General features: G+C 42.1%; 2 protein-coding genes across 2 annotated transcripts; both read right to left on the reverse strand.

Moving 5' to 3' along the window:
* Nucleotides 1–524: 524 nt before the first annotated feature.
* DDX46 (DEAD-box helicase 46) lies at nucleotides 525–19,359 on the reverse strand. Its single transcript, XM_061457054.1, has 23 exons — nucleotides 19,224–19,359; nucleotides 16,740–16,922; nucleotides 16,331–16,471; nucleotides 15,837–15,954; nucleotides 14,769–14,934; nucleotides 14,335–14,486; nucleotides 13,917–14,030; nucleotides 13,104–13,269; nucleotides 12,631–12,751; nucleotides 12,116–12,291; nucleotides 11,566–11,687; nucleotides 10,778–10,856; nucleotides 8,898–8,980; nucleotides 8,019–8,183; nucleotides 7,507–7,669; nucleotides 6,514–6,707; nucleotides 5,804–5,941; nucleotides 4,980–5,129; nucleotides 4,134–4,328; nucleotides 3,581–3,799; nucleotides 2,227–2,371; nucleotides 1,582–1,655; nucleotides 525–854 (listed from the first exon to the last, which is right to left on the reverse strand). Exons 1-23 carry the CDS (start codon nucleotides 19,238–19,240, stop codon nucleotides 807–809), a joined length of 3,129 nt encoding a protein of 1,042 aa, XP_061313038.1. The 5' UTR covers nucleotides 19,241–19,359; the 3' UTR covers nucleotides 525–806.
* A 2,275-nt stretch (nucleotides 19,360–21,634) lies between these two features.
* Nucleotides 21,635–26,208, reverse strand: CAMLG (calcium modulating ligand). Its single transcript, XM_061457055.1, has 4 exons — nucleotides 25,980–26,208; nucleotides 24,283–24,725; nucleotides 23,502–23,567; nucleotides 21,635–21,944 (listed from the first exon to the last, which is right to left on the reverse strand). The coding sequence occupies exons 1-4, from the start codon at nucleotides 26,134–26,136 to the stop codon at nucleotides 21,753–21,755; spliced, it is 858 nt and encodes a 285-aa protein (XP_061313039.1). The 5' UTR covers nucleotides 26,137–26,208; the 3' UTR covers nucleotides 21,635–21,752.
* Between the last annotated feature and the right edge of the window lie 234 nt (nucleotides 26,209–26,442).

Genomic DNA, 26,442 nt, shown 5'->3' on the forward strand with positions numbered 1-26,442 from the left:
AGTGACAAAGTCATATATCATTACAAAAGAGGTTCCTCCTTTTTTTCCTGACAAATTATTTTTAAACCAAGCAGGCTTTCATTCCTATGTCAGAGAATGAGGGAAAAAAATCAAATCCTGTAATTCTGATGTTTAGAAAAAAACAGGAGAAGTCTTTTCATACTACAAAACATTCCACTTTACAAAAACCCCACAGAGGTGTATATTCTGTTACCTGGATGATAAAGACAAAATGGGACGTTTCAAGGATAAGAAGATCTTAAAACTAGACCTCAAGTATTTCTGGGTAAAATTCACTTCTCTGATCACTGCAAGACTCTCTGACCTTGGGGGACGTTTGTACAGGGAGCAAATGTGTGTGAAGCAGCCAGAGAGATGCTATGGATCAGGAGAAAATCCTGCCTTTATTCTGGTGGTATATTATATTCCCAGTGTAAACTGATGTGACCCATCCCCACAATATGAAGCAGGTACAATTTCCAACATGAATCCCAACACTGTTTCACTGAACAGTACAGTCTGTCAGAAAAATCAAAATCTGGTTTATTTTATATTCTTTATGATGAAAAGTATATAAACTGCACCTTTAAATTAAATCATGCTCCGCCCAGACTGCTCTGCATTAAGACTGATAACTTTAGTGGAGAGAATTCAGATGGTTCAGCAAATATCCATTTTCTGTTAAAAAACGTCCGCAAGACAAAATAAAAAAGTCCTTAATTTACAATAAGCAGTGTAAACAGCAAAAACAACAGAAGCCACAAGTGTCACGCACCAGCCACTGGCACACAGGTAACTCCAAATGCTCATAGAACTTTGTATCTTCCTTTGTTGGTTGGTTGGTACGAATTTTGCTGCAAATAAAGGAGAGCAAAATCACAGTTAAAAGTGAAAACAGAGAAAGGAATTGCAATGAACCCCCCACTAATAAATCCGTATTATATGTGCATAAGCAGTTCCTTAGCTTTGGAAAATACTTTTATGGGGAGGTTTATGATTTTGCAAAAGAAACAAAACTCAGTAATGGCTCAGCAGGACCAGTGGAACTGACTGCTGATCTCAATAGCTACTTGAAGTGAAAAAGCCAAAGGCACTGTGTTGTGTAGTAGCATTGAATGTTATTCTAGAGAAAGCCAAGAATGTGATTTCTTAAGACATATCTCATTTGAAAAAAGGAGGATGTTGAACACAGCCATTATTAGTTGGGTATGCTGTAAAGCTAAGGCAAAACAAATCCTTCAATGCATATAAAGTATTAAAATCAGGGGAGTAGTCCTCTCCTTTCCTCTGCCTGATGGTGCTGAAATAAGGAAATGTATTGGGACTTAACTCTTTGAGGGGTTTTCACTCAAAAAGCTCTGTTAATGTGTTATCTCCATCTGCTGGCTGGATAACAGCTGTGTGTTTGCCTGACTAAGCACAGTAACGTATTTTCTAAGCTGTTCAGCAAAACAGTCTTTGAGATCGATAGGTCCCTGATATTAATAAAAATGTAAGCCTGAGTGCCACCATTTGTGGAAATGGATCTCATAAAGCATAAATTAAGGCACTTTCCCTCTGCATTTTGGGTATTTCACTCACCAATCTGATGAGCTCCTCTTTTATAAGTCGCGTGATTTCTGCCTTTGCTTTCTGTACAGCCAGTTCGTTGGCACCTGAAGACAAAAACATACCTTAAGCATTTTCTGTGTGTGAAGCCTACAGAATACCCACTGCTGGCTATTTTCAGAAACATCGTAAAGCTTGCTGAGTATCCTCAACTATTTGCTGAAGAACACTCTAGTACTGAACAGACTGCCACAGCTAGGCTGTGTTCTAAGGAAGATACTGAAACCAGGCAATCATAAATTACACTATTCAAAAATATCTTGGACAAGAGGTTTCTACTCTACTCAACCACTGTAAGATTTGCAAGATTTTTGTTGGCACTGATGTAATTCTTTATACCTTTAACAGCCAAAACCCACACAATTCTATTTTCTTCCTTACTTCACAATGGCACAGATTATCTTTGTGCTTATTCTGAGGAGAAGCATCTCTGTCATCCCCACAGATTATTTGACAAAGCATATTAAGATAAGCAAGTGTTTCTTCAGTAACTGCAAAGTAACTACATTGGGTCTCTTAAATGAGCAACCACAGACATTATGACTAGAGTGACTCCATGTCCAATCACAAAACTAAACTCCTATCTTTAATGACAATATTTATAAAAAGAATACATACTCTCAATAGCCAAATAAATCTTTCGCTCTCCTTCCTTGGGTTCTTTGCCCGGAGGGAAGTAAGTTCCTCTGATTGTAATAGCAGCTTCAGAATATTCACTGATTCTCTGTAGCGCTTCTTTGGAGGTAACTTTCCACCTGGCAGTCTGCAAGGTAAAGGATATGGGAGGATCAACATGGAGAAAGGCATCACACAGTTGACATTACAGACAAAGAGGAGCACTGTGCTGTAGCAATCAGTCACAGCACTCTATTGCAAAAACACACGCTGAAATTTCATCCACTTGTTTTCATGCAGGTATAGGTAGAAAGACCTTCATCTTGTGTCAGCAAGATAAAATTATAGAAGGAGGAGAAAAGAAAAGGGATGCGTAGTACTATTGAAGCAGGAACTCTAAGGACCTTCCACTTGGCTACACTGGAAGTTTAAAACTTGTATTTTTTTTCTTGTGATTTTCTGAAACAGCACTCGAGTATTTTATTTAGCACTTTTTGTACAGGATTAGACTTCAAGGGCAAACATATACTCTTAACGGCGGCAAGTACTTCCCTTTATCAAAATAAATGCCATTTATTCCTACCCAGTTCACCAGTTAAAGACAAAAATAAGTAAAGCTTCAAATCTCCATAAATACAGCCTAAGGAATAAACACTGCCAGTTACATATTCTCTCTCTAAGAGGTACCTTATAAAATGACTCGCCCATCATCAAGAGGCTGCCCTATGTGTAACTTACACGTGATGGTACTGAATGGTTGCATAGTACTTCTATAAAAACCAGCTTACACAGTCAGCTGACTTTTTGCTTTAGGCACCGATTTTATCTTACTTTATCATCTTGGATCTGCACTGTGTTCAGTGTTAACACATGTATGCAGTACAAGATGAGTCCCTCTCCCTTTAGAGGTTTCCCAGGGAAAGTGATGATTCTCAGTGATGAATTTGTGCTTGATAATGTGGAATACAAATGGTCAAAATAACAAATGAGGTAGATCAAGGCAGCAATACTCTGACTGGCAAAAATACACAGATCATTAAAAAAGCAAAGAGCAGCATCAGCAGTAGTATGGCCTTTGAAATAAGAAGCTAAATAGTGACAAAGATTTAGATGTAAGAGAAGTCATTGGAAAGATTTCTGTACGATAAGAAACACTTGTTTTTTTTTGTGATATTCTCTGGAATATGTCCAAAGCATTGTGCTAGGAAGTGACAACAGATAGTGCAGTAATTCCAATTAGGCATAATAGGAAATAGAGACAAGATATTGTATTGGCATAATCATAGTCTAAGCTATGAGGATAGCCTTTGTTAAATAATTGTCCCTTACACTTGATTATAGCAAAGTGGTTACTTACCTGTGGGAAGTCATTGATCTCTAATTCTTCTTCGTATCTCTTAAAGGATTCGTTTTGTCCTCCATCCTGTTTCTCCTCCTCCTGCTTCTCTATGGGCACGTAATTGAGCTTAGCATTGATTTTTTCAGCCAGTTGCTCTGCAATGGTCTTGGCAGATACAGTAGGAGCTTGAATTGTGCCTCCTCTCAGGATAGCGTTTGTAGCCTGCTGCATCACATCCTGTAAAAAAACAGGTCCACGTTGGGAACGAGATAGCTTAAAGAAGTCCTTTATAACCCAATTGCGTAATCTTATTAGTAATGAACTAACCCTTTTCCAGGGCAGACACAGTATTTCCAGTTCTGTATTAAATGTTATTATCATATTAGCTCAATTACAAGTCCTGCAACTTGTAACTGGAGTAAGCGCAGCACAGATGAGCTAAATAATGTAGTACTGTTAGCGGTGTGCAGAAGCACTAAATGAAATGGCAGCCACAGGACAAAGAACTGAACAGCGGTGACAACAACAATAACAACAACAGTAATAGGAAATGCTCTGTAAAGAGCCTGACCTTGAAGTGGAAGGGGACCAATACTTGTGCCTCTGCTCCAAGATTCTTCTGGGCATTGATTCTCAAAGCCAGTCTTTTAGCAATTTCCAACTTCTCTGCATTCCCAGCGGATGGTGTAGGAGCTGACGTTCCTGGGGCTGCCATGTCCTTTACTCTCTTCTTTGAATTGAACATGCTTTCAATTTGTTCATCGATCTAAAGAAAGTAACAGTTGTTATATCACTGCATTTACCATTAGGTAATCTCACCAGCCTGAAGAAAACACAAAGGTGCATTTAGTTTATATGCTTTTAAAGAAATTAATCTCATAATAAATGGTAGAAGCTGGTCCAGAACCACAACTCAGCAAAAGGAACAAACGATCTACTAATCAGGAAAAGGCTTGAACACAGTGTTTACTCCCAAGGTCATAAACCAGGAGTCTAATATAAGGATTAAGACATAGAAAAGGCTACAATTAATTTCTTTAAAACACTGCAAGTAAAAAGAAAATTACTGTAATTGACAGCAATCGTTCTCATTTCATTCTTATTTCATTTATACAAGATTCTTATAATAAAAAATGTATGTGACATTTACATAAGCACACATATTAAGTATAAAGTACAAGTAAGTCAGAAAGAGACTTTGTAGAACTTCAGAGATCTTGATCTTCAAAGCTATTTACACCTTATACCAAAGAGTACATCCAGACCTACTAATGGAATTTAACTAACTAAGTCAGTAGCAAAGGACACAGAGTAACAAAAATCCATGTGTTCTGCAAAGTGTCATGTAACCTACTGGGAGGCAAACAAGTACACTGTAAATCTTTAAGCAACGTAAATCTTGTTTTCAGGTGCTTACATCCACAGCTGTATCTTCATCATCTGAGTCTTGCAAGCCAAGAGCTGCTTTTTGTAGCTTCTTCCTTTCGTTAGCCAAAGCCTGTTCAGTTTCATCAAACTTAAAACCTTTCCCAGAGAATCCACTGCTTTTTTTAATCAGCTTTCCTTCCTGAAAGCAAAAACAGCACTTTTGTACTTGGAAGTTTAAAATCCCAATTGAGAGTCACAAAATAACTACAGAAATGTATAAATACTTATTCTAAATTTTACTTTAAATTATTTATTTAAAAAAGCAAATCCCAGAAAATTCAGAAAGCTCTTCAAATTTAACAGTGGTATTTTACAATGAAGTGTAATAAAAGAGCAGTGTTCGTTCAGCTGACAGAAACAATACACTACTGGGATTTTCTGGAAGTACACATTTAAATGCTTTTCAAGTGCAGTCAAAAAGAACCCTCCAGTTTTTCTATTGGAAAAACTCTGAAGTCACTCTTCTCAGCATGAGTAAGATCCTCTGATGGCGAGAGCTCTAGAAATAACAATACAAATTCTGTGAAAAGAACTTCATTATCTTTTACGTGGACTTTGATAAAAGCCAAAGCACCCCATACACACTGTTTCCCTATCACATACCAGATGACAGTATTTAACTTCTCAAGAACAGTCCTGTAAATGACGTTCAAGATCCCAATCCCAAAACCATTTCCACACCTACCTAAGCATACACATGTGGGCTCAGTGATGCCAGTGAGATGACTTACGTATATACACTGCACAACTACACCCACGTTCACACACATTAAACTCAGCCCAAAGCCCACTACAGAAGAAAGAATTACTTACGGCTTTCTGCTGGTCTTTGAAGTCAGCCCAGAGCTTCTCCAAATCAGTAGGAATTGGATTCCCGGACAATTCCAAAGCCTTAATGATATCACCAGCATACCGTGCCTGATCCTCAGTAATGAATGTGTATGCATACCCCTAGTCAAAGTGAATATAAAAGATAATAAAGAAAAGCCTCTAAAGGCACTTTATCTCTAAATTTATGGAAGCACCCTGCACAGATGCTGTTGTTCTGGTCAATAAAAGCAGACGTGATATTCCTGCTTGAACTCTTTTATCAGGAACACAGAATGAATAATGTGATTCCCCAGAAAGCTGACCCAGAGGTAATCAACCACAGAGGATAGAAACGGAAGCTTTTCCTTTCAATCTTGTCAAGGTTAAAAGTTTGGAAAATAAAATCTTACAAATTTAGTAGGGCACATTTCCAACAGTGAAAACCACCCAAACTCTCAGGCAACAGATAGGATTTAAAAGAACATTCAAGACATCAGAAGAACAAATACGTTCCAACTTTTGTAGTACTGAAATTCAGAATATACCTTACGCATGATCACTCAAAACCCTTATATGCACTCTAAAGGAAAACCCTCTTCCCACCAGTAACATAAACTACTCCCTCTGTAGCTATCCCTTAGGAACAGCTTGATCAAGCAATCAGTAAGGAAAAATGTTCAGTAAAACCAAACCAGGCAAGTGATGATACATACTTTATTGCCAGCTCGTCCAGTTCTTCCTGCTCGGTGCACATAATCTTCATAATGGTTGGGACAGCTGTAATTGACCACCAGCATCAGCTGTTTCACATCCAAACCCCTTGCTGCTACAGATGTGGCCACCAGAAGTTTGCAGGTTCCATTCTTGAAATCATTAATGATGCTGTCCCTGTCATACTGATCAATGCCTGCCAGAAACCAGACACACAGTTCATTATCAAGCGCTGCTTTGTACCAAAGATCCAAACACCAACTTCAATCAAAAGCAAAGCAAAATTCACAGTACATTCACACTTTCACAGGCAAAATATATTAGCCAGAATGATAAATCTTAGTCTATTACCCAGAATAACAGAACTTTCATTTTTCCTGCTATCAAAAGCTGTTTACCACACCAGGATCTTCAAATGCTTTTTTAATATTATTTTCTATTTAAGTTCTTATATTCAGTTGAGACCTCATCTGGAGGCTTTGCCTGTTCTCTAAAGGCAACAGAAGTCTCAGAAGAACAGGAGTATTTTTCCTTCTTCCACTAAATGAAGAGTGGTTTTGTACTTATTCACTACTGCATTTTTAAGAGCATTATATATAGACAGTTTTAAAATGTTCTGGGATGGACAGTGTTCTAAAGAGATTTCCTCTTCTTGCTACTAAACTACTTCCGTTCTGTTACTACTTGATGGCAGAAAAGCGAAACAACAGCTGCTATTATTGTGCAATCTCAAGTAAAAATATCATGTAATATCCCCCCCAATGGCATTCACTACTTTACAATAGCAAGCAGTAATATTCCCTGAGGTGTTAACACTCAGTAACAACTCTGTTGCACATTCCAAGTCAAGAGACATCTCTTTCCCACTTCTAAAGCAAAACCTGCTTAGGAAGAAATAACAACTGGTACTATACAGGAACTAAGTAGCTTCTCTTTGTAACTACCAAATATCAGTCTTCTTGTTTTGAGTTGCTAATATAAACCCTTAAGGTTACCTCCATGAAGAGACAAGCAAGGGTAAGAGGCTCTCATTAAATCTTTCAACAATCCATCAGCATGTTCTTGTTTATCTACAAATATGATCACAGATCCTTTCTCTTGATAGTGTCCCAGGAGCTCCAGTAACTTCAAAAACTTGTTCTCCTCTTCTATGACAATCTAGAAAAAGACATACCAAAGTAGGAAGAGTATAACTTGTATGTTCAGTCATTAAACACATTCAGGGTGTATAAAAGTAATCAGGAACAGGAAATGACCTTTTCAGGCTGTTTCTACAGCCAGGAGCAAAAGTGCTGTTCAGCTCAGTGGGATAAAACAAAGTTAAAACCAAAGTGATCACTGTGCATTTGCAGACTGGGGTGCTAGTTTATTCTGAGTTCACATTTAATAAGGTCTAAACTTCTGAAACGAAAAGCTTTGTGGCTACATTGGCCTATATTCAATATTGCCAGGAGTAATTTTGTGCGAGCAAATAAGAAGGTAAGTGAGGCAGATGTGCGATACTCACAACGTGCTGCTCCACGTCAGAACAGACAACACTTCTGCCTCCAACCTGCACTTCTATGGGTTTACTGAGGATTCTCCGAGCTAGTGCCTCCATAGCTCTGGGAAAAGTAGCAGAGAACATGACAGTCTGACGGTCAGGCCTGACGTTGTCTACAATGCGCATAACCTGGTTTAAGAGGAGATTCCCTGTTAGTGCTGTAATTGAACTTCATACACAGATAAAGCTGTCATCTTTTGAAGTCAGGGGCTATCTGCACTACACAGACTACAAAACTTTTCTTCACAGATTTCCTCTTGGGATGTAGATGCTGGCACTGGAAGACAGGGAAAACTTGCTGGATGAGAAAGAATATGAAATGGCAATAAGCAACCTGACAACAGCCCAGCAGAAAGCTTAAGACATGCAGCAGAAACACTACAGCTCAAGAGATGAAATACAGGAATTTCTCTAGTTCTGGAGGACAATATAACCTGATGGCAACTGAAAGAGTCCTGGATGGCCAAAGCTGCCAGCAAGTAATCTGTCACTAATGCTTCCAGCATTTTGTTCCTGTGTCCTGCACGACTTTGCCAGGAGACATCAGGCTGTATAAGCAGGCTACAACTACTAATATGACACTTGCATCAAGGGATTACATTGGACTACAAGATGGCCAAAAGTATCCAAAACAAGTGTGTAAAAAAATAGCAAGTTTACATAAGAAATTATTGAAAACAAAGCATTAGGGAGAATAGAGAAAATAAAGTCAGTTCAAACTGTTGCCCGTATGCAGTACATCTCCTTGAACACTCACTGACAGTGTAATAATAACACAGCACTGCAAAATCCTGTAAGTGGCAAAGAACATCTTACGGCAGCATCACTCATATCCTTACTTACCTGAGGCTCAAAGCCCATGTCAAACATTCTGTCTGCTTCATCAAGTACAACATATGTGACTCGACGGAGATTTGTCACCCGACCTGTGAAAGGAGAGGAAAAAACACATGGGAAACAAAATCAAATGGACATCAAGTTTCCCCTCAGGAATAACTTTTAAAATATTTTATAGTCTCACTATCTTCTAACAAAGACATTAATTTATTGTTATAAAAAAATTCACTAAATGTGAATTTTCGTGTTCTCATTTTAATCAGGAATACATTGTGGGAAACGTGTAAGTATGCACAAGGCCCTTTTAGTTTGTCAAACTCTTCTCTTGCATACCATCATAGGGCCAGAAGAACCTGTAAAATTCAGAAAAGTGCCCTCGCCAAAACACATCATAAAACTAAGACTGAGATGAAGCAAGGAGCCACATCAGCCATTATCTGACAGCGACACCTGGAAAAAAACATATTAGAGATTACAGCGCATGTGTGGAAGGCAAAGCCCAGTGCTAACTGCTGCAGCCTCAGACAAACTCCTCTCATACATATCATCTGTAATGCTTCTTTGGAGCTAGAAATCACTAGTTGAGGATAATCATACTAAGTTAACTGCTAGTAATAGGCATAAAACAGAGTAAGCAGTCTTTTCAAAGTGAATATATAAAGATTGAAACCTACCCAGTAACACTACTAAGTTTAAGGACCACCCCAAACTCTGGGACAGCTGGAGACAAACTAAGTTGTGTATCTGTGAACATTTAGAGATTCTGATGGACAGGATAATTAGCACCCTTCCCAAACAAATGGCCAAGAGATTCCCTTTCACGAGAAGGATTTAACTGAAGGATTTAAGAATCATATTCTCAAATGATATAAACATGTGAACACATTCAGCTCCAAACAGCTGTGGAGCGCCACTGTCAAATGCTCTCAGAATGGAACAGATTGCTCACACTTCCTGCAACTACCACGCAGACTTGTGCCTATCAAACTAAAGCAGAATTTGGTCCTTTCAGCTTCAGCAAATTGGAGCTGAATCCTCAAATTACTTGGTAGAGATTTAGCGCTGCATTTTTTTAAGATAAGGAATTCAGACTTTAGGAACAAAATAGGTATTTCTTTATATCTACATATCTAGTTAACATCTTAACACTTTCATCCCCAAATAATAACTTTGTAAAATTACTTGGGAACAGCATTAATGTACCTACCTTTGACGATTTAAGTCTTGGAAGCCCAGTTCTATATGTCTTGAAGGTACTTTTTCCACAGAAGTTAAATAATGTCAACAGTTTAGTAGAGGTTTTGATGTGGAATAATTTAATAATAAAACTTTATCTAATAAGCATGCAATGGTTACACTAGGACAAAACCTCTTAAAGCTGCAGTGGCTCAGTTGAATCAATCTGAATATTTGATATAAGGTCAATTCTTTTACTTTTGAACAGTTATTTAGGGAGGGCTTCTTTGGTTTTAAAACCCAACAGATAAGGGCAGAGTCAGAGGCTCTTATGTGCAAGCGGGTAACTGCTGAGCTACGCTAATGACAATAAAGGATCAATGGGCAGACAAAATAAGCAACTCTTACATAACCTTTATCTACATGACTTGAAGGTAAAGAATTTGGACCAGCACATCTTAAGTTTAACAATGATAAACATTCTCAGAAACTCAAGAATGTATTTATTTCCTGTCCTCCCCAAAAAAGTCAAACCAGTATTTGATTTAACCTATTACTACTGCTATATATTCTCAATAGCAAGATAGTGCAGCCTGAAGAGATATAAGAAAATTCCATAAGACCATTTATCAAAATACATGATCTTTGAATTTGTTAGAATTACACAACAAATATACAAAACTCTCCGTAGGAAAAGGTTTTCTACTCACCATTGTTAGCTGCTAACATGTCAATCATACGCCCAGGTGTGCAAACAATTATTTCAGCACCTCTTTTGAGCTCAGCAATCTGATTTTAAAACAAAGTGAACAAACTGTTAGAGTGGGGTTTTGCTTTATGATTTTTTAAAAACATGTGTCGTAGAATCCCAGAGTGGTTTGGGTTGGAAGGAACCTTAAAGCTCATCCAGTTCTAGCTCCCTGCAATGGGCAAGGACCCCTTCCACTAGAGCAGCTTACTCCAAGCCCCTGTGTCCAACTTGGCCTCGAACACTGCCAGGGATGGGGCAGCCACAGCTTCTCTGGGCACCCTGTGCCAGCACCTCAGCACCCTCACAGGGAAGAGCTTCTGCCTAAGAGCTCATCTCAGTCTCCCCTCTGGCAGGTTAAAGTCTTGTCCTGTCCCTACAGGCCCTTGTCCAAAGCCCCTCTCCAGGATTTTTGTAGCCCCTTTAGGCAACGGAGCTGCTCTAAGATCTCCCAGGAGCCTTCCCTTTTCCAGGCTAACAACATACACTGCTATACAAGTGTTCTGCTATTGTGAATTGTAGCCTCTAGCAACCAAAGCTGAAGGACAACTAATACTTCTTAGAATTTTCAAGATCAGTATGTTTAAGGCTATGTTATGTGCAAACGCTTAAGCTCGTGTCTTACTACCATTCATACAGAGAAAATCTATAATGAAGGCTGCAAATGTAGTGGATTTATGGGAGAGAGAAAGTAAATTCACTGCAAGCGTAACATTAAGGTTCAGGAGTTATGTGCATTTTTTTACATACCTGTTCGCTGATTCCTGTCCCTCCATAAACACAGACAACTCGAAGCCCAAGTGTCTTGGAGAATTTCTTGCACTCCTTGGTGATCTGCAAAGCCAACTCACGAGTAGGTGTCATGATGACAGCTGAAATGCACAGCATTTCCATCAGCCATTGTAATACAAGAGGTGTTCTTTATACAATAGAAGTTAATCTTTTGTAATGATGTTTACAGGAATTTACTTATGTTTTTCTTGAAATTACATTTTAAACTAGACATACAAATTCAGACAATATGAGGGGGTGGAAATCTGGTCTAAGTTTCAAAATCAAAGGAGTAAGATCTCCCAGATACAGGGACACACGAGTGCTCTTGAAACAGCATTAGACAGCCCAGTGATCACAAACAACATCATGGTCATCATTAATTACATTTTAAAAAGCCAGTCATTAATATACAGTAGTAAGTAAATATTCCTTCCTATAGCCAAGAGAAGAACTGAAGACCCTTCTAAAGAATATGCTTGACTTTTCAGTTACTTAAATAGTAATGATGAAAGTAAGAACTGTGTACCTATGGGACCTTCTCCTTCTTCTAACGCTCTCTGATCCATAATGTGTCTGAACATGGGCAACAGAAATGCAATAGTTTTTCCACTTCCTGTTTTAGCAATGCCAATCAAATCACGGCCGTTCATAATTGCAGGGATAGCCTGGGTCTGAATGGGAGTGGGCTTTTCATAGCCATGCCTTGAAGAAAGGAAAAACAAAAGATACTTTAAAGAACAAAGTAGGATTTGATAGATGTGAATTGTGAAGTCATGCTAAAAAATCTGTATATTCATATTTACTGATACACATAGCAATGCCATTCAAAAATACAGCTTAAAATGAGCAGCAAAAGCATGATACAAACGGCAGTTTCATTACAACAGTCCAATATAGACCAATAAGCACTCTGATGACTATAAATGTAACATCTACAGACATGGATGTGTTTCACTGTGACAAAGAAAAAGGTTTTTCTCATAAACATACAACAGAACACAGTGAGCAAAGCATGATACAGTTCATAAAGTGCTTGCTTACTTTTTGAGGGCAGTGAGAATCTTCATGGAAATACCACACTGCACCCAGGTTTTTATTGGTTTCGGGCAGCCTTTTCCCTTGACTGTAATCCCCTCCAACTCCAGCCTGTACACATTCACCTCTGAAACAGAGTTTGCATTACAACAGAGCCAAACTTGACATTTCTCTACTATCTTGATCAAGATACTCTCGAAGAACTGATTTTATCACCACCACAAAAACAGCTTTTAGCTTGTTATGCATACATACAGGAGGTGGGTGAAAAAATCAGATGCAGATTTTACAGTCAAAGCCTCACACATGATTATATGAAGTTATCCATAACAGTGATCTGACTCAGTGTTTTTCTAGACAAAGTTGCTCCAAACGCTCTTTTTTATAGTCCAAAAGAATTTGCTGTTTCTTTGCACATCAAAACCTGTCATTCTTTTCTTTAACAGGACCCAAGGCATTCTGATTGTATCTGTCCTTACCTTCTTGAGTCATTTTAGCTAGCTCTGGTACTTCAACATAGAAGTTTTTCCTGAAAGGTTCATATTCAATCTTTCCATGATCCACTGGTTCTAGCAGCTTCCTCTGCTTGGTCTGATAGCCAGTCAGGGCAGTCTGGAGATCAACTTCCTCCTCTTCTGAGGAATACTGCACAGGTTATAATTTGTGTGAAAATTAGTATGAATGGTATTCCAATAGACATTGGCTTTCCATTTGTGGAGGAACTTCACTCAGCAGCAAGTTACTCCTTACCATATAAAACCAGGTGCTAAAATCCCACTCTCAGTGTGAATCCCAACTGTTCTGTCACCCATTTCTTTCGTGTTCCTCCCAAACCTCAACTTTCACCGCTTACTGTATCACCTTCATGACTTCATGAATACTAACTAGCAGCCAACTCACTGAACCCACCTCCAGAGAGGGCAGCATACATCTACTTACTTGCACCACCTCTTCCTACTAAAACACATTTGTTACTTAGAGCCAGTGTAACAGAAAATGCTTATAAATATTTGGCTTAAGTGTGCTGCTGCCTACTTGAACACATGATTTGACACCACATTTTGTAGTCCTAGAAACAATCAAATTCCTTCCTACTGTTTCCTAAACTGTAACAACAGTACAAGTAACAAGAAACTGCAAGATCAAAAATCCTGTGACTGTGGTTCTGCAAATTAAATAACTAAATATTTCTCTCCTAAGAAATGGATAAATCCCAGGACTATCCCCATTCTCATGTCTCTTAAAAGCAGCACATTGCCTTTCATAGTAGAAGTACAAGACACTTCCATTACCTCCATTGCATCTTGGTCATTCTCCATGAGCTCCCCTTTCTTCTTTTCTGACTCTGCCGCTGCCTTTTTGGTTGTCACCACAGTTACTACTTTGGTAACAGTTGGTCCGGATTTCTATAAAGACAGTAAGAATTACTGTGCTATCATATACAGCAAAACCCACACTGCATAAAACATACAGAGCATCTGTACTGCTGAATTCATTATGGTGGTTTGGGATTTTTTAATTCACTTTGTTCAGGGAAATTTCATCAGAATAATCCCTGATACAAAGAGCTTGATAAAAACACCAAGAAATTAAAGCTAAGGCAAAAAGGCATTAAGTGCATCTAAATGACTTCTTGCTTTTTTGCATTTCCCCCCTTTTCTTCCAAAGCCATTGTGGTATTAAAACACAAAGCTTAATAAGAGGTTTTACCTTTTCACTCCCACCTCCACCTTTCACGCTTCTCATGTTGAACTTCTTCACCTCTTCTTTTACTTCTTCCATATAAGCATCTAAAGGATCTAACTCTTCATCTTCAACCTCGTTGCCTTCTTTTTCTCCTTCTGCAGTTTCCTCCTCGTCATCTAATATGAACAAGAAAGATGGGAATAAAACAGACAGCGTAAGAGGAGAGTGCTCACATGTGTTAAGCTATTAGTCTACACTAAAACTACAGTCCAGTTTTATCACTGTACCATTTTGCCTCACATAAATCTCTCCAGTTTGTTAATCTCAATTGTATCTTAAACCATTTGAAGCCATGACCACGTTTAGGCTTTGTTATTTTACAGTTCTGAAAAGTAATGAAATACTTTACAGACAATGTAATTCTAGCAACAATAGTATTTTAACTGTAATATAAATACCATCATCATCTTCCAAACTCCATTTTTTCCCCTGTTTCATCTCTTCAATTTCCTTCTTCAGCTCTCCTATGTTTTCCATCGCCTTCTTGCGTTGCTCTTCCCGCCACTTCTCCACTCTCTCTTTTCGTTTTCTCATTTCTTCTTCTAGTTTGTTCTGATCAAAGTTCTATGGTAAAACCCAATCAAAGAGTGAAAATTAATGGCCACTGGCTTTGGTCTATGCTTCTTCAAACAAATATAACCATTATGTGAGTGTGGACTTGACACCCACCAACTAGTCCACCAACTTATCACAACAGAAGTCAATGAGAAGTACTAACATCAACTATAACGTTTTCAAGTAAGAAATGCTGTCAACTGTTTTATTTTCATGAGAGTAGCTTGTGTCTCATTTGTAACATAATAAAAAATTAAACTTTCAGTTATTTACCAGGAAAAAGAATTTACTAGGAAAAAGCACTGTGACTCAGACCAGTCATTTTCAACTCACTGTAGCCACTGACTGATGAAAGGCTAAAGAATTAGCCTGTTACCCTCTACTTCCAAAGGTCCTCTGGGACTGGTTTATGCATGGGGAGCCCTCACTGACTATGCAGCAGCTTCTAACAAAGGAGCACTAGTAACAACCTTCTGGTTTAGAAGAGTCAGCTAGAACTGCTGGTTTGGGCATTCTTCATCTAGGCACAACTTTTTGTATCATGGAATCTAGTGAGCTTCCCTCTCCCCCTGTTCTTTGATTCCTGCTTGCGTCCAGACAACAGAATGTTCAGCTCCTCTGCTGTCACCTCATCTGTGACAAATGAGAGATCAGGCTTGTCTGGGGTTTGTGGTCTATGAGGTCTAAGAGGTTTGAAATCTTGAATTGAGAAGAAGGTTTTTCATGCCAAGAGGCAGAAGCATACCCCATGACAGGAGTGTGCATTACTGAAGAGAATGCTCTCTCATTCAGTGGGGATTTTGTCCAGCTCTAAGAACAGGTTTTCTTTCATTAATGCACTAATCTATGGCTAACTTAATTCCTAGTTTAAATTCTTATATTTTAAATTTGTAAGTATTAGAAGTTTCTACCTCAGTAGCCACGGTATTTGGGGCTCCATCTTTATCCTTCTCATCTTCTTTGTCATCTTTGTCTTTTTTCTTTTCTTTGGAAACATCCACACCGTCTGTCTTTTCTTTAGATCTTGACCTGAAAGGGAAGATAAAAGAGTTCTGAGAACATCAGAGCTTTTCTCAGGGGGAAGATACACATGTGCTGGATAGAAACAGAACTCCGAACACCCTGTACTGGTTCATGCTTTTAAATACATTAAAAAGCACACTGCTTTCCTGTCATGGAAATATTCCTTTTAACTACCAGAAATGCAGAACCTACTGGAACCCAATTCACACTGGTTCTCCCAACCAGCTGCATCAGACATGTTAAGCAGTGGGAACAGCTCATAACAGTACAGTCACATAATATTCTCCTTGTTCTACAAACCAAAGCTGTGTCTGATGATTCCCTCCATGCTACCAACAGTTCTATGACGGCTTGTCACAATAATACCGGAGGACATAAATACCTGTTTTCTGTTTTCCTGTTCTTGCTTGGACTGGAGGATCGAGACCGTCTGCCTCTGCTCCTGCTTCTAGAGCGCCTCCTCTCTCGGCTCCGGGATCTTCTCCTCTCTCGGCTCCGTTCCCTTTCTCTGCTTCTTGAACGTCTGCCATTGAACATAATTGCATTTATTTAGCCTGTGATCACAGTGTAATTTTAGCTGCTGTTGAGGAACAGTTTGTGAATGGAATCCAACAATCATCAAGACCGCTCAGAACTTACAAACTCCAGCATCAAGAAACCATTTAATTGCCAAAATCATTAAACATAGTAAAACCTATCTTGGACAACAGCACACTAATCACAGTGGAAGGACATCAGTGTTCAGGTGACAAGCATTCCTATCCCATTTGGTTGGGATTGGGAAGCCATACCTTTGGCGCTTCCTGTCCCGCGATCGAGACCTCCTCTTGTCCCTGCTGCGGGACCTCTCACGTCTCCGGTCTCGATCCCGACTTCTGGAACGTCTGTCTTCACGTTTCCTCTTGTCAGATGGAGAACGGCTCCTGGAGCGGCTGCCAGAGCGTCCCCGTGACGCGGAACGCTTCCGATAGTGCCTGACCATGGATACACGGAGAAAGGAACAGTTACAGTGAGAGCAGTCTGCAGTTAAAGGGTATTGGTCACATATAAGTGGACAGGCCAAAAATGATTACTTATCTTACTTGGGCTTCCTGAATCTCTAAGCATTTGTAATCATCTTGCCAAACAGATTAATATTTATGTATATTAATCAGTACATATATGTCTACTCCTAATGATGATGGAATTAGAGGTGTTGGTCATGTTTTTGCTTTGATTTAGAGTACTACTGTAAGCACATGAGAACACTAGGACATGAAGAACAATTGCCTTTCCAGAAATCCACTACTTTCCCTTACACAGAGCAAAAGACAAAGACTCTTTGAAGCCATCTCAAAACGTCACAAGCAAACACAACTGTTCTTTGTCGCTTTTTGTACAGTATAGCATTTTTATCCAGGTTAGCTACGCACATTGCACCTCTGCTCAACAGAAATGCTGCCCAGCTGCAATTCAAGAAGCATAAACCCCTGAGCGTATGTGACACAGCAACATCACAACAGAAGTCTGAAGAAGTCAGCAAGGCCCAAGCGGTGTGTGAAGGAGATGGGAATCTTTTTCTCCCCTCATTTAACACTCTTATCCCAACCACACTGTGGGAAAGAGAAGGGCTAAGAACCCCATAGGAAACTCTTGGAAGTCACAGAGGGACCTCGATGGTGACCATCTCCTCTTCCTCCAGTTGCTGATTTTCAGTCACCAAGCCAGAATAATGCCCTTGCTCACCCTCCTATAGCCCAGGGCCCGCAGACCCTTTCTTCCAACAAGCCTGGGAAGCAAGAAGAGAGAAGACAAGACCTCAAGCCCTCATCTCCTTCTTTTCCTTCTGTCCCTGCCACACAGAGTTGTGTTACAACCATACTGGCACTAAAAATAAAGCTTATTTCAGCACCTTGATATATTTAGGTGCCACATACACTTGGCATCAGTATGGTAGTGCATGATATCCATACCCTGCCAATCCACAGCATAACTGAACGCAAAGAACATTTGTCAGTGTAAGGTACCGCTGATTTCCTTGGCATCTAAGCCACACAATGCCCTAGGATCTGCTCCCCATGCCTCCCCCTTTCCAATATTTGAGGTTTAGGCAACCAAAAGTACTACCTTTTCCCCTAGGGTACGCAATAAAGCTGAGATGATTTCAGGGTTCAAAAGCCCCAGTCACTGCCCACCATCAGCTGCAGCACATGCAGCCCACCCCATCCATCTCCACCCACCACTCACTCAATGCCTTCGCTTTTAGAACTCTTTGTAAGCACTAGAATAGAAAATGAATACACGTTTAAACCCACTTCTTACATTCGTTTTAGCCCAAACAAAAGACATTGTCACTGTCACAAGAGAAGCTGTCCTGTGATGAGAGAGGGGCTCCTTCTTCAGTGGGAGCAGTTTGGTGCTCAGCTCCCAGGAGATTTTGCAGCCTGAGTCTCTAACCATGCCCTGCTGCAACAACGCCTGCCCCAGCCAGTCTGAAACTGATTCAGAGCCATCTATAGGAGCAGAATCACTGATCTGAACCCAATCTGGTCGTTAAAATTTCACCTCCTCTGCCTCTCTCTGTATAAATCTCAGCTGTGGCTCTCGGAAGCTGTTAGCCTGCAGAAACAACCACACGTAGGGCCTACTGAGGCACCGCTTTGGTGTTAAAACCTGATGGTTTGGTTAAACCAGGAAACAGAGACGTGCCCCAGCAGCACGTGTAACTTACGGAGCTGGCTTAAAGCCTGGTAGGTGTGAGCAGCTCCAAATCGGGCCCGACCTGAGACACCCGAGTAGGCGGTCACATCACCGCTGTGCGGGCTGCACCTCCTCAGGTGTTCATAGCCGCTGCGAGAGGACAGGAGGTGCGCGGCCCTGCATAAACTTCGGGAGAACGAGCAAAACCGTCTAATCCGGGTATGAAAACCCAACCCGGGTAACGACGCCACGGCTATTGACTCAAAGCGAGCCGGCAAAGGCCAAGCGGGGTCAGCCGGGTTCGTGCCCGGGAGCGCCGGCTCTTCGGGCCCAACGCCCCCGGGCAGGTCCGCGACCCGCGGGCTCCTCCGCCCGGCTGCTCCCGGCGCTCTGAGGCCCGGCCCCGAGCCTTCACCGCGCCCTCACAGCGAGTTCCGCGCCGGGCCGGGCCCGGCCCAGCCCCGGGGCCTGCCCCAGCGGCCCTCAGCGTGCTCGCCGCCCTTTGTTCCTTACACAGCCACCCGCACCGCGCTGCCGCACCGCCGGACCCGCTCCCCTCGCTGCTGTCCGTGCCGGCCGTGCCCCCGCTGCCTCACCTGGACTCCCGGCCCATGGCGGCGGTGGCGGTGCGCTCCCTCCGCTACTCGGCAGCGGCCATTCCGCGCCCCAGCGCCCGGGACGAGGAGAGGCACGGCGGGAAGGGCCCCCCTACTTCCTGCCGCCTCGTACCTGCAGCGCCTCCTGCTGGCTGGAGGGCGCAGTGCCCCTGCAACGGACAGCGCCCGGCACATCCCAACGGCCCGGTCCCCGTCTCCCTCCTCCCGAGCCAGGCCAAGCTGCCAAGGAAGCGGGTAACAAATATCCTTTTAATAGAAAACACTCAGTTTGGCACTGAACATGGAACAGAACCAGGTACAGCAACAGAGAGAGGATAAAAACGGAACAAAAGGGATTCAGGTGTTGCCCACAGGTCACCCGGAGCGATGCCCATGCAGCCGAGGGCAAGCCGAAACCATCGGATGAAAACAAGCTGCAACGTTCCAGGTTGGGCCTCACAACAGATTCATTCCATTGCTTGAAGAGAAATCCCACTTCATCTTTCCTTGGATATCGGATGGTGCAAGGGACGGAGCAAACACACCGCAGGTGGGGCAGCTCTGTGCTGTTTAGCTGATGAGTATCAACATTTCACACTGAGGATTAAGAATTCATTGCTTTTGGGAGATGTTAGTACAGGGTATTTCGGCAGTTTATTTGTATTACATTGGGGCACATAAATAGAGTCAGAACAAGTGCAACTTCAGAGCAAACTCATTATGTACATACCTCAACCTGAACTGAACTGACAGCCATTTCAACCTGCTGAAATTCCTGTCTAAAAGAAACAAATGTAAAGCTTCTGAATAAATATCTGTGCTAATAGAACCAGATCAGAACATTCTGCAGCCCAGCTGTGGGCACCTGTAAAAGAATCAGTAAAAACCAGCCTGGAAATAGCCAAATCGAAACATAAGCTTCTTGTTTTCATGCCACAAACAAACCTGAATCTAATGGAGTCGTCAGAAATCCTGTGCTACAGGAACAGCAGGAAGCCTGAACAAAAAGGCAGCAGAACACAGAGCCCTTTGCTTTACAGAGCCATGGTCAAACTTTTCTGCTCCCTGAAAGTATTTCTGCAGACAGATACTGAGATAAATGAGTGTTTCCCTGTGCTAAAAAAGGGCATGGCTGAGATTGCCTTAAAGTCCAGATTCTAAGCAGAAAGCTATAAGCCGACAACACTGCCAAATTTAGCTTCAATAGAAAGTTTGGAGATCATCAGTGTTTAAGTTGACACCTCCTTCCTTTCCCTGTGCAAAATTCATGCAAGATTGAGAACAAACACATTCAAGAGCTTCTCACGTTAACCAGAGACAGGATTCAGTTGTATTTGTCAACCTCTCATCTATGTGGCTGGACATCAAATGCTGTTCTCCTTTCCTCCATGTTCACGTGGGAGGCAGCTCAAAGCCCTGGGTTTGATTTCACTGTCACCTGTGGTACAGGGTTTAAACAGGAACAGTCCATGCAATTTCAAGGGGGCAAGGTTGGAAACACCCCAAACTGAGTTGAGATGAAGAGCTCTGCTGCATCAAAGGCTGAGCACTCCTGGGTATGATGCTGCAGGAGCAGAACTCCTCTGTTAGGAACCTATTTACAGGATAAACAGAGACAAACTGCAGAGATGAATGTCATATTAAAAGGTGTCTTCTGCAGTCCTGCAAAGAGCTGGACAACAAATAATTCCCTTTTAAGTTTTACATGTAGCAGAGCAAACAACAGATACTGCGGGTTGGTTGCCAATATATACAGCTTTCCCCTCATGAAATTAACTCTTGAAGTAAAGTAAAGGCATGAGGACGAAAGCACAGGAATGGCTGCACTAGGATTAGGTTGCTGGAAACTCACAAACAGGCAAGATGAAGAGTTATGTTTCTTCCTACTTTTCGATTAATGACAGTCGTAAAGAACAGGACTTTCTTTGTCGGTGTTTTTGCTTAGCTGTTTTGCACTATAACCATCAAAATGGATCACAATCACAATGTATAGCAAGGCAAGGATTAGGACAACAAGGTGGCATGTTTCACCAACCTCCTCCAGAAGCAGCTACTTGGTTCAACATTTGGAATTGGAAAGGGATTTATTTAGAACTTGCTTAAAGAAAATGGGAACACCACAAAATGAGTTCTTGTTAGCTACAGTCATACTGGAGATAGGTATCTATATGTTCTGCTCTATGGGATTCTCTTTGTCCTCACTGAGAATGACAAAGGCAGCTTTGTAAATGCTTATGAAGGAGGCTGAGAAGGGCACCATCAAACTAAACCAAATAAATCACCCACTGACACTTGCCCCCTATTCTTCACATTTGTAACAGGCAGACACAGCATTAAATAAACTGACCCAATACAACTGGCAGTCTGGGACCCTGCTCTTCCTTTCCCCAAATGACTGGATTTAAGGCTCCTTTCAAGTATTTGACCAGGTTAAGAATTTTAATGGAGGTTGAAACCTGTCTGCACAGTCAGATGCTAAAGGAAAACAGTCCAGAAAGCTTTAGTGTAACTACTGCGGTCAATTCTACGTTATGGTTCTTCAGAACCAAAAGCCAGAGCAAGTTCATGGCAAAAGATGAAAGCAAAGAAATAGACACAGAGGTCTGTGAAAACATCTCCCATTTTGCTGTAGGTGTCCATGGAGCGACTAATGACTTCCGCAGGGATTCCAGACAGGAGGAGAGCAGCAGTTAACACAGTCGTTTTCACCTTCTTCTCATACTAGAAGATAAAAACCCCACAGTGTTATGTTAGCTCTTGTGTTATAATCCAATCCTGCTTTACATGCCACGGGTGTTGTGCCAATTTCACACACAGCCAGGAACATTCCAACTTCCTTGGGAAGAGCAGCAGGTTTGGATTGATTCTCTCCAGACATGCTCCAGGATTCACTTATCCCAGCGACAGATTCACACTGTGCTGGATGTGCTGGAGCTGAGTGAAAGGCTGGTAACAGCAGATCAAATTCATCACACACATTATGTGCTGGCACTGGGGCTGTGCAGCAGCTTCTGTGGGAGTGGGGAGAGTCCCAGACAAGGGCAATCTGGGTGTGGGAAGCCAAGCCAGGCATCTCCACTGGCAGAACAGGATTCATCTCATCACACTACTTGGCAAGAAAAAGACTGTTACTTTTCTAACACAGAAAAATGATTTAGGATTGAAAACCAACTGTTTCCTTCTATTTTAGGATGGCTCCATGTGGCAGTTTTAATCTCTGAACCCAGAAACGCCCCAAGACCTTTTGAAAGCTGATCTTAAGATGGGGAATACCAAGGAGGCAAAGCCTGACAGGCAGGAAATGATGATATTTGCTGGATATCTTAATTTAATCCAATCTACCTGAAGCTTTCCAGACTCTTTCTGGGTTTCATAAGAGAAAACTGAAGGCTAACCAACTGGTTGCCCTCATGGATACAAATGCAGTAAAAACAAGCTGTGGAAAGGAACAGCCTCTTAAAGAGCTGATTTTGAAGACAGCAGAAACAAGATCAAAAAGCTGCAGCAGATGAGCTACTCAAGTCTAAGCTAATTCTACTGTTTTCTGTTGTGACACATCAGATTAGTGTATCTACTATGAAGTTTAGTTTCCAATTATCCTGCTTAACTACAAAAGAAATGCTGATTTATTCTGGTTTCTACAGGTAATCTCTTATTCCTTTTAAAATGATAATTTTCCTTTTCAGCTATGTATTGAGCATCATTAAAATCTGCTTTGTGCTGCACACCTGACAAAGTCATCAACCAAATACTTGAGCACAATCAACCAGTGTAAGCATATAAAGCAAGTGATACAGCAAATCTTGCTAATAAGCAGCGAGTTTCACACAAATACATGTCTCGTTTCAAGCTGCAGTTCAAACTGATCCTAGGAATGGAATGCAGAGCCCTCAAAGCCTAAGGACTGTCTCATTTTATAAGGAACACCCTCCCAGATTTTCTCCAGGTATCACATGCAGACCAGTTTGCTGATAGAGCACACTGAAAAGCATCGTCTAGGAGAGAAGCTTCCTAAAGACATGCAGGAACTACCTGCCTTTTCCTGGTCAGATGCTTTTAGCATTGTTAGTCCGCATTTCCCCAGCAACTTTAAAAGAGATTTGGACTAAATCTGGGAAGATTAAAAGCACTATAAGATATCAGAATTCAGTAACTCTCAATCCTACAGTTTAAAACAAGGGAAGAAAACCTCACATGCATTGGTCTTAATACATTCTAAGCACAAGATTAAATTTAAAACATTTCAAATTAATTCTGAAATAATAATTATAAAAATACCTTTGGAAAGTACTTGGCCAGGCCCATATAAGCAAGTTGTAGAGTAAGAAATGGTGCAAATATTGACTGAAAGAAAAGAACATAGAAAAATTAACATGGTCAGAAGTAATAGCTAAGAAAACACAAAAATTTAAAGCTTCTCAAGTCATAAATTAGGTAGAAAGATAATTTGTGGACAATAGCAACAATATTTTTCAATACTACAAGGCTAAGCAGACAATTTACATGTCAAAAATAAGGTTTCTTTGAGCCTAAACCCCTGAGATCACAGCAGCATAGAGCAGCGTGTAAACACGAGCCCAGAGAGCCAGGAGGTGGCAGCCTGGACCAGGCACACACCGCTGTGATGTATCAGCAGCACCTGCAGCACTGAGGAATTCCTTTGCTCAGGAGACTGATACATGAGTAGGATCTGCTTATCATGGGACGACTGCTGCTGTTTTTACTCTATTATTCTTTTCTAGACTCCAATCTAGAAGAGCAGTTGATTCATGCTCACAGAGATGGGACGTAAGCTGCAATAACTACTGCAGTGGTTGTGCTCCTCAAACACTACTGGCCAAAGGTATGCTATGTAGAGGCTGTGTAAGGTAACACAGATTCATCTCAAGGAATTTAGAGATCATTTTAGGTTTTATACAGTTGCCAGAAACACAAAGAGTGCCTGAAGTTCCCACTCAGTCACAACTGAAAAACTTCAGCCCTAGATAAAGGGTATTTCATAGTAAGTTAGCAGTACACTAGCAAAGCAGAAAAGGATTGTTTGCTTCCCTGCACTCACCAAGTGCTTGCACACAAACGCTCTGACTGTGATGGCAAGCACAGTACACCCCACCAATCTAAAAATGCGGAAAGAGTCAAACTCCTCCGCTGCATTCCCATTCTCTTGGCTTGGCTTCTCATTCATCAGCTGGTTCCTCAGCTTCAGAGCTTCTTCAAATCTGGACAGGTACTGGTCTAATCCGTGTCGAGGTGGCCGTGCTGCAGCTTCAGGTGGCAGTTCCCCTCTGCCACGGTGACGGAGCTCGCTTGTGCCCTCATTGACAAGGTCTGATGTTTTAGTGAACAAGTCCTTCTCCCCTTTGAGGTCTGTCATGCCGGCTGCATGGTCAGCTGTGCCTGCCATGCTACAGACAGTGTCACCAAGCACAATTCGCTTGGAAACGGAAGGAATGGATTTATCTTGCTCATGCTGGAGCTTTGATTCTGTGTGACTTTCATCATCTAGAGAAGAGAAACAAAAACCACAAGAGTTATACACATCAGGTACGTAGAACAACACTTCAGCCATTCTGGACTCAGGTTGCTGTTCCAAAGTGAAAAGATAGATTTATGATTAATAAATGTACTAATTATTCAACACAAAGCCATTTGATGAATACATTTTAAAAGCAATGGGCTCGGCTGATACACAGCCTCCTTGCGTACCAAAGGAAAGGTTTACAGTCAAGTTACACACAGATGGTAATGAAAATGGAAGAACGCAGCATGGACCAGACCGAAACTGCTCTCAGCACAGCCCTGGCTACACCCTCTCCACCAGCCTACAAAGAACCCTTGTGTAGCACATGCTTTGAATTGCAGGGCACTCTTCTGAAGTGGGGCAGGCACAAGACAGAAGCTGTGCAATGAGGTCGGAAGTTGACGCTGCCAGTCAGCAGACATTGGACTTCCTTAAGCAACAACACTGCATGAACAAGAGGAAAGATGTTTCAAATACATGGAGCAACATTAAAAAGGACAAAGATTTATGGAAAGTGAACCACACAGAAGCCGCAGTAGACTGGCAAATAAGCAGGTGATAGAAGCAGCATACTTTGGCTTGCTCTTCTCTATTATCAGAGGCAAAGCTGTGTTAACCTGTTCTTTATCCAGCCTGAAGACCCCATCTTATAGCAAAAGGTGATGCCAGAGAACAAAACCAAACCAGGAGGTGTGCAGCACAGGGCTGGTCCTACCAGAGAGGAACACTTAAAGAGAATTACTCAGTATTAAAGCAGATTGCCTCATGGCTCGTGGGCATCTTTGTGAACTCAAATGTGGGAACCCTTTCCTGACGAGACAGTTGGCCTCCTCGATGTACAGAAATGAAACGACCTCCTAGGAAGCTGCAAGGAAATCCTGCGTGCCAAACACAAGCATCCAATGCCTGGTTATTGCCCAAATCAGAGAAAACTCTGCTATAAAAACGTAACTATGAAAGCAAGCAGTAACCGGATGCAAACACGGGGGAGACTTGAGACAAACTACTTGACAGCTTGTGTGCTCACTACGGCAGAGCAGCCACAGGCCCGAGAGCGTTTCTATGCCGGGTCTCCTGAGGACCGCAAATGGTTTTGCTCTGCTTAAAGCACCACTAAACCGGATGATCGCGCTGAGGGCTCCAGCAGCAGCCGCCGGAGGAGATGCGGCAGCAGTAACGGCAGGAGGCGGCCGCAGCCCCGGGAGCCCTCACAGCACCGCCGCCCCGCGGCTCACCCTTGCCCGCGGCGGGCCGGTGGAAGCCCATGATGCGGTTGATCCGTTCCTCCGAGTTCATCAGCAGCTTCTTCCGCCGCAGCTCGGCTCTGCGCTGGGAGGCCGAGAGGCCGGCGGGGGCCCCGAGGGCCGCTCCCGCCCCGCCGTCCTCCTCCATCCCCGGTAGAACAAGGCCCCGGCGTTACCTCAGCGCCGCACAATGGGGCCTCCTCGTATCAGCGCGCATGCGCCACCGCCGCCCGGCGCTGAAGCAAGCGCCGCCATGTTGAGTGAGGGCAGCGGCACACAGGAGTATGCGGGGAGGGCCTGTGGCAAGCCACTCTCTCTGCCCATGCGGTGCCCGCATTGAAGATGGCCGCCGCGGCGTCGGAAGCGGTGCCCGGCACGACGAGGCGGTGAATCAGCGCAGTGAGGAGGCGGGAAGGCAGAGCGGGGGCATGGCCGCGCTGAGGGGAGCCTGAGT

The sequence above is a fragment of the Pezoporus flaviventris genome, unplaced genomic scaffold (genome assembly GCF_033815535.1).
Source record: "Pezoporus flaviventris isolate CSIRO_AGI_PZ_B2104156 unplaced genomic scaffold, CSIRO_AGI_Pfla_v1 ptg000023l, whole genome shotgun sequence".
Classification (NCBI taxonomy): Eukaryota; Metazoa; Chordata; class Aves; order Psittaciformes; family Psittacidae; genus Pezoporus; species Pezoporus flaviventris.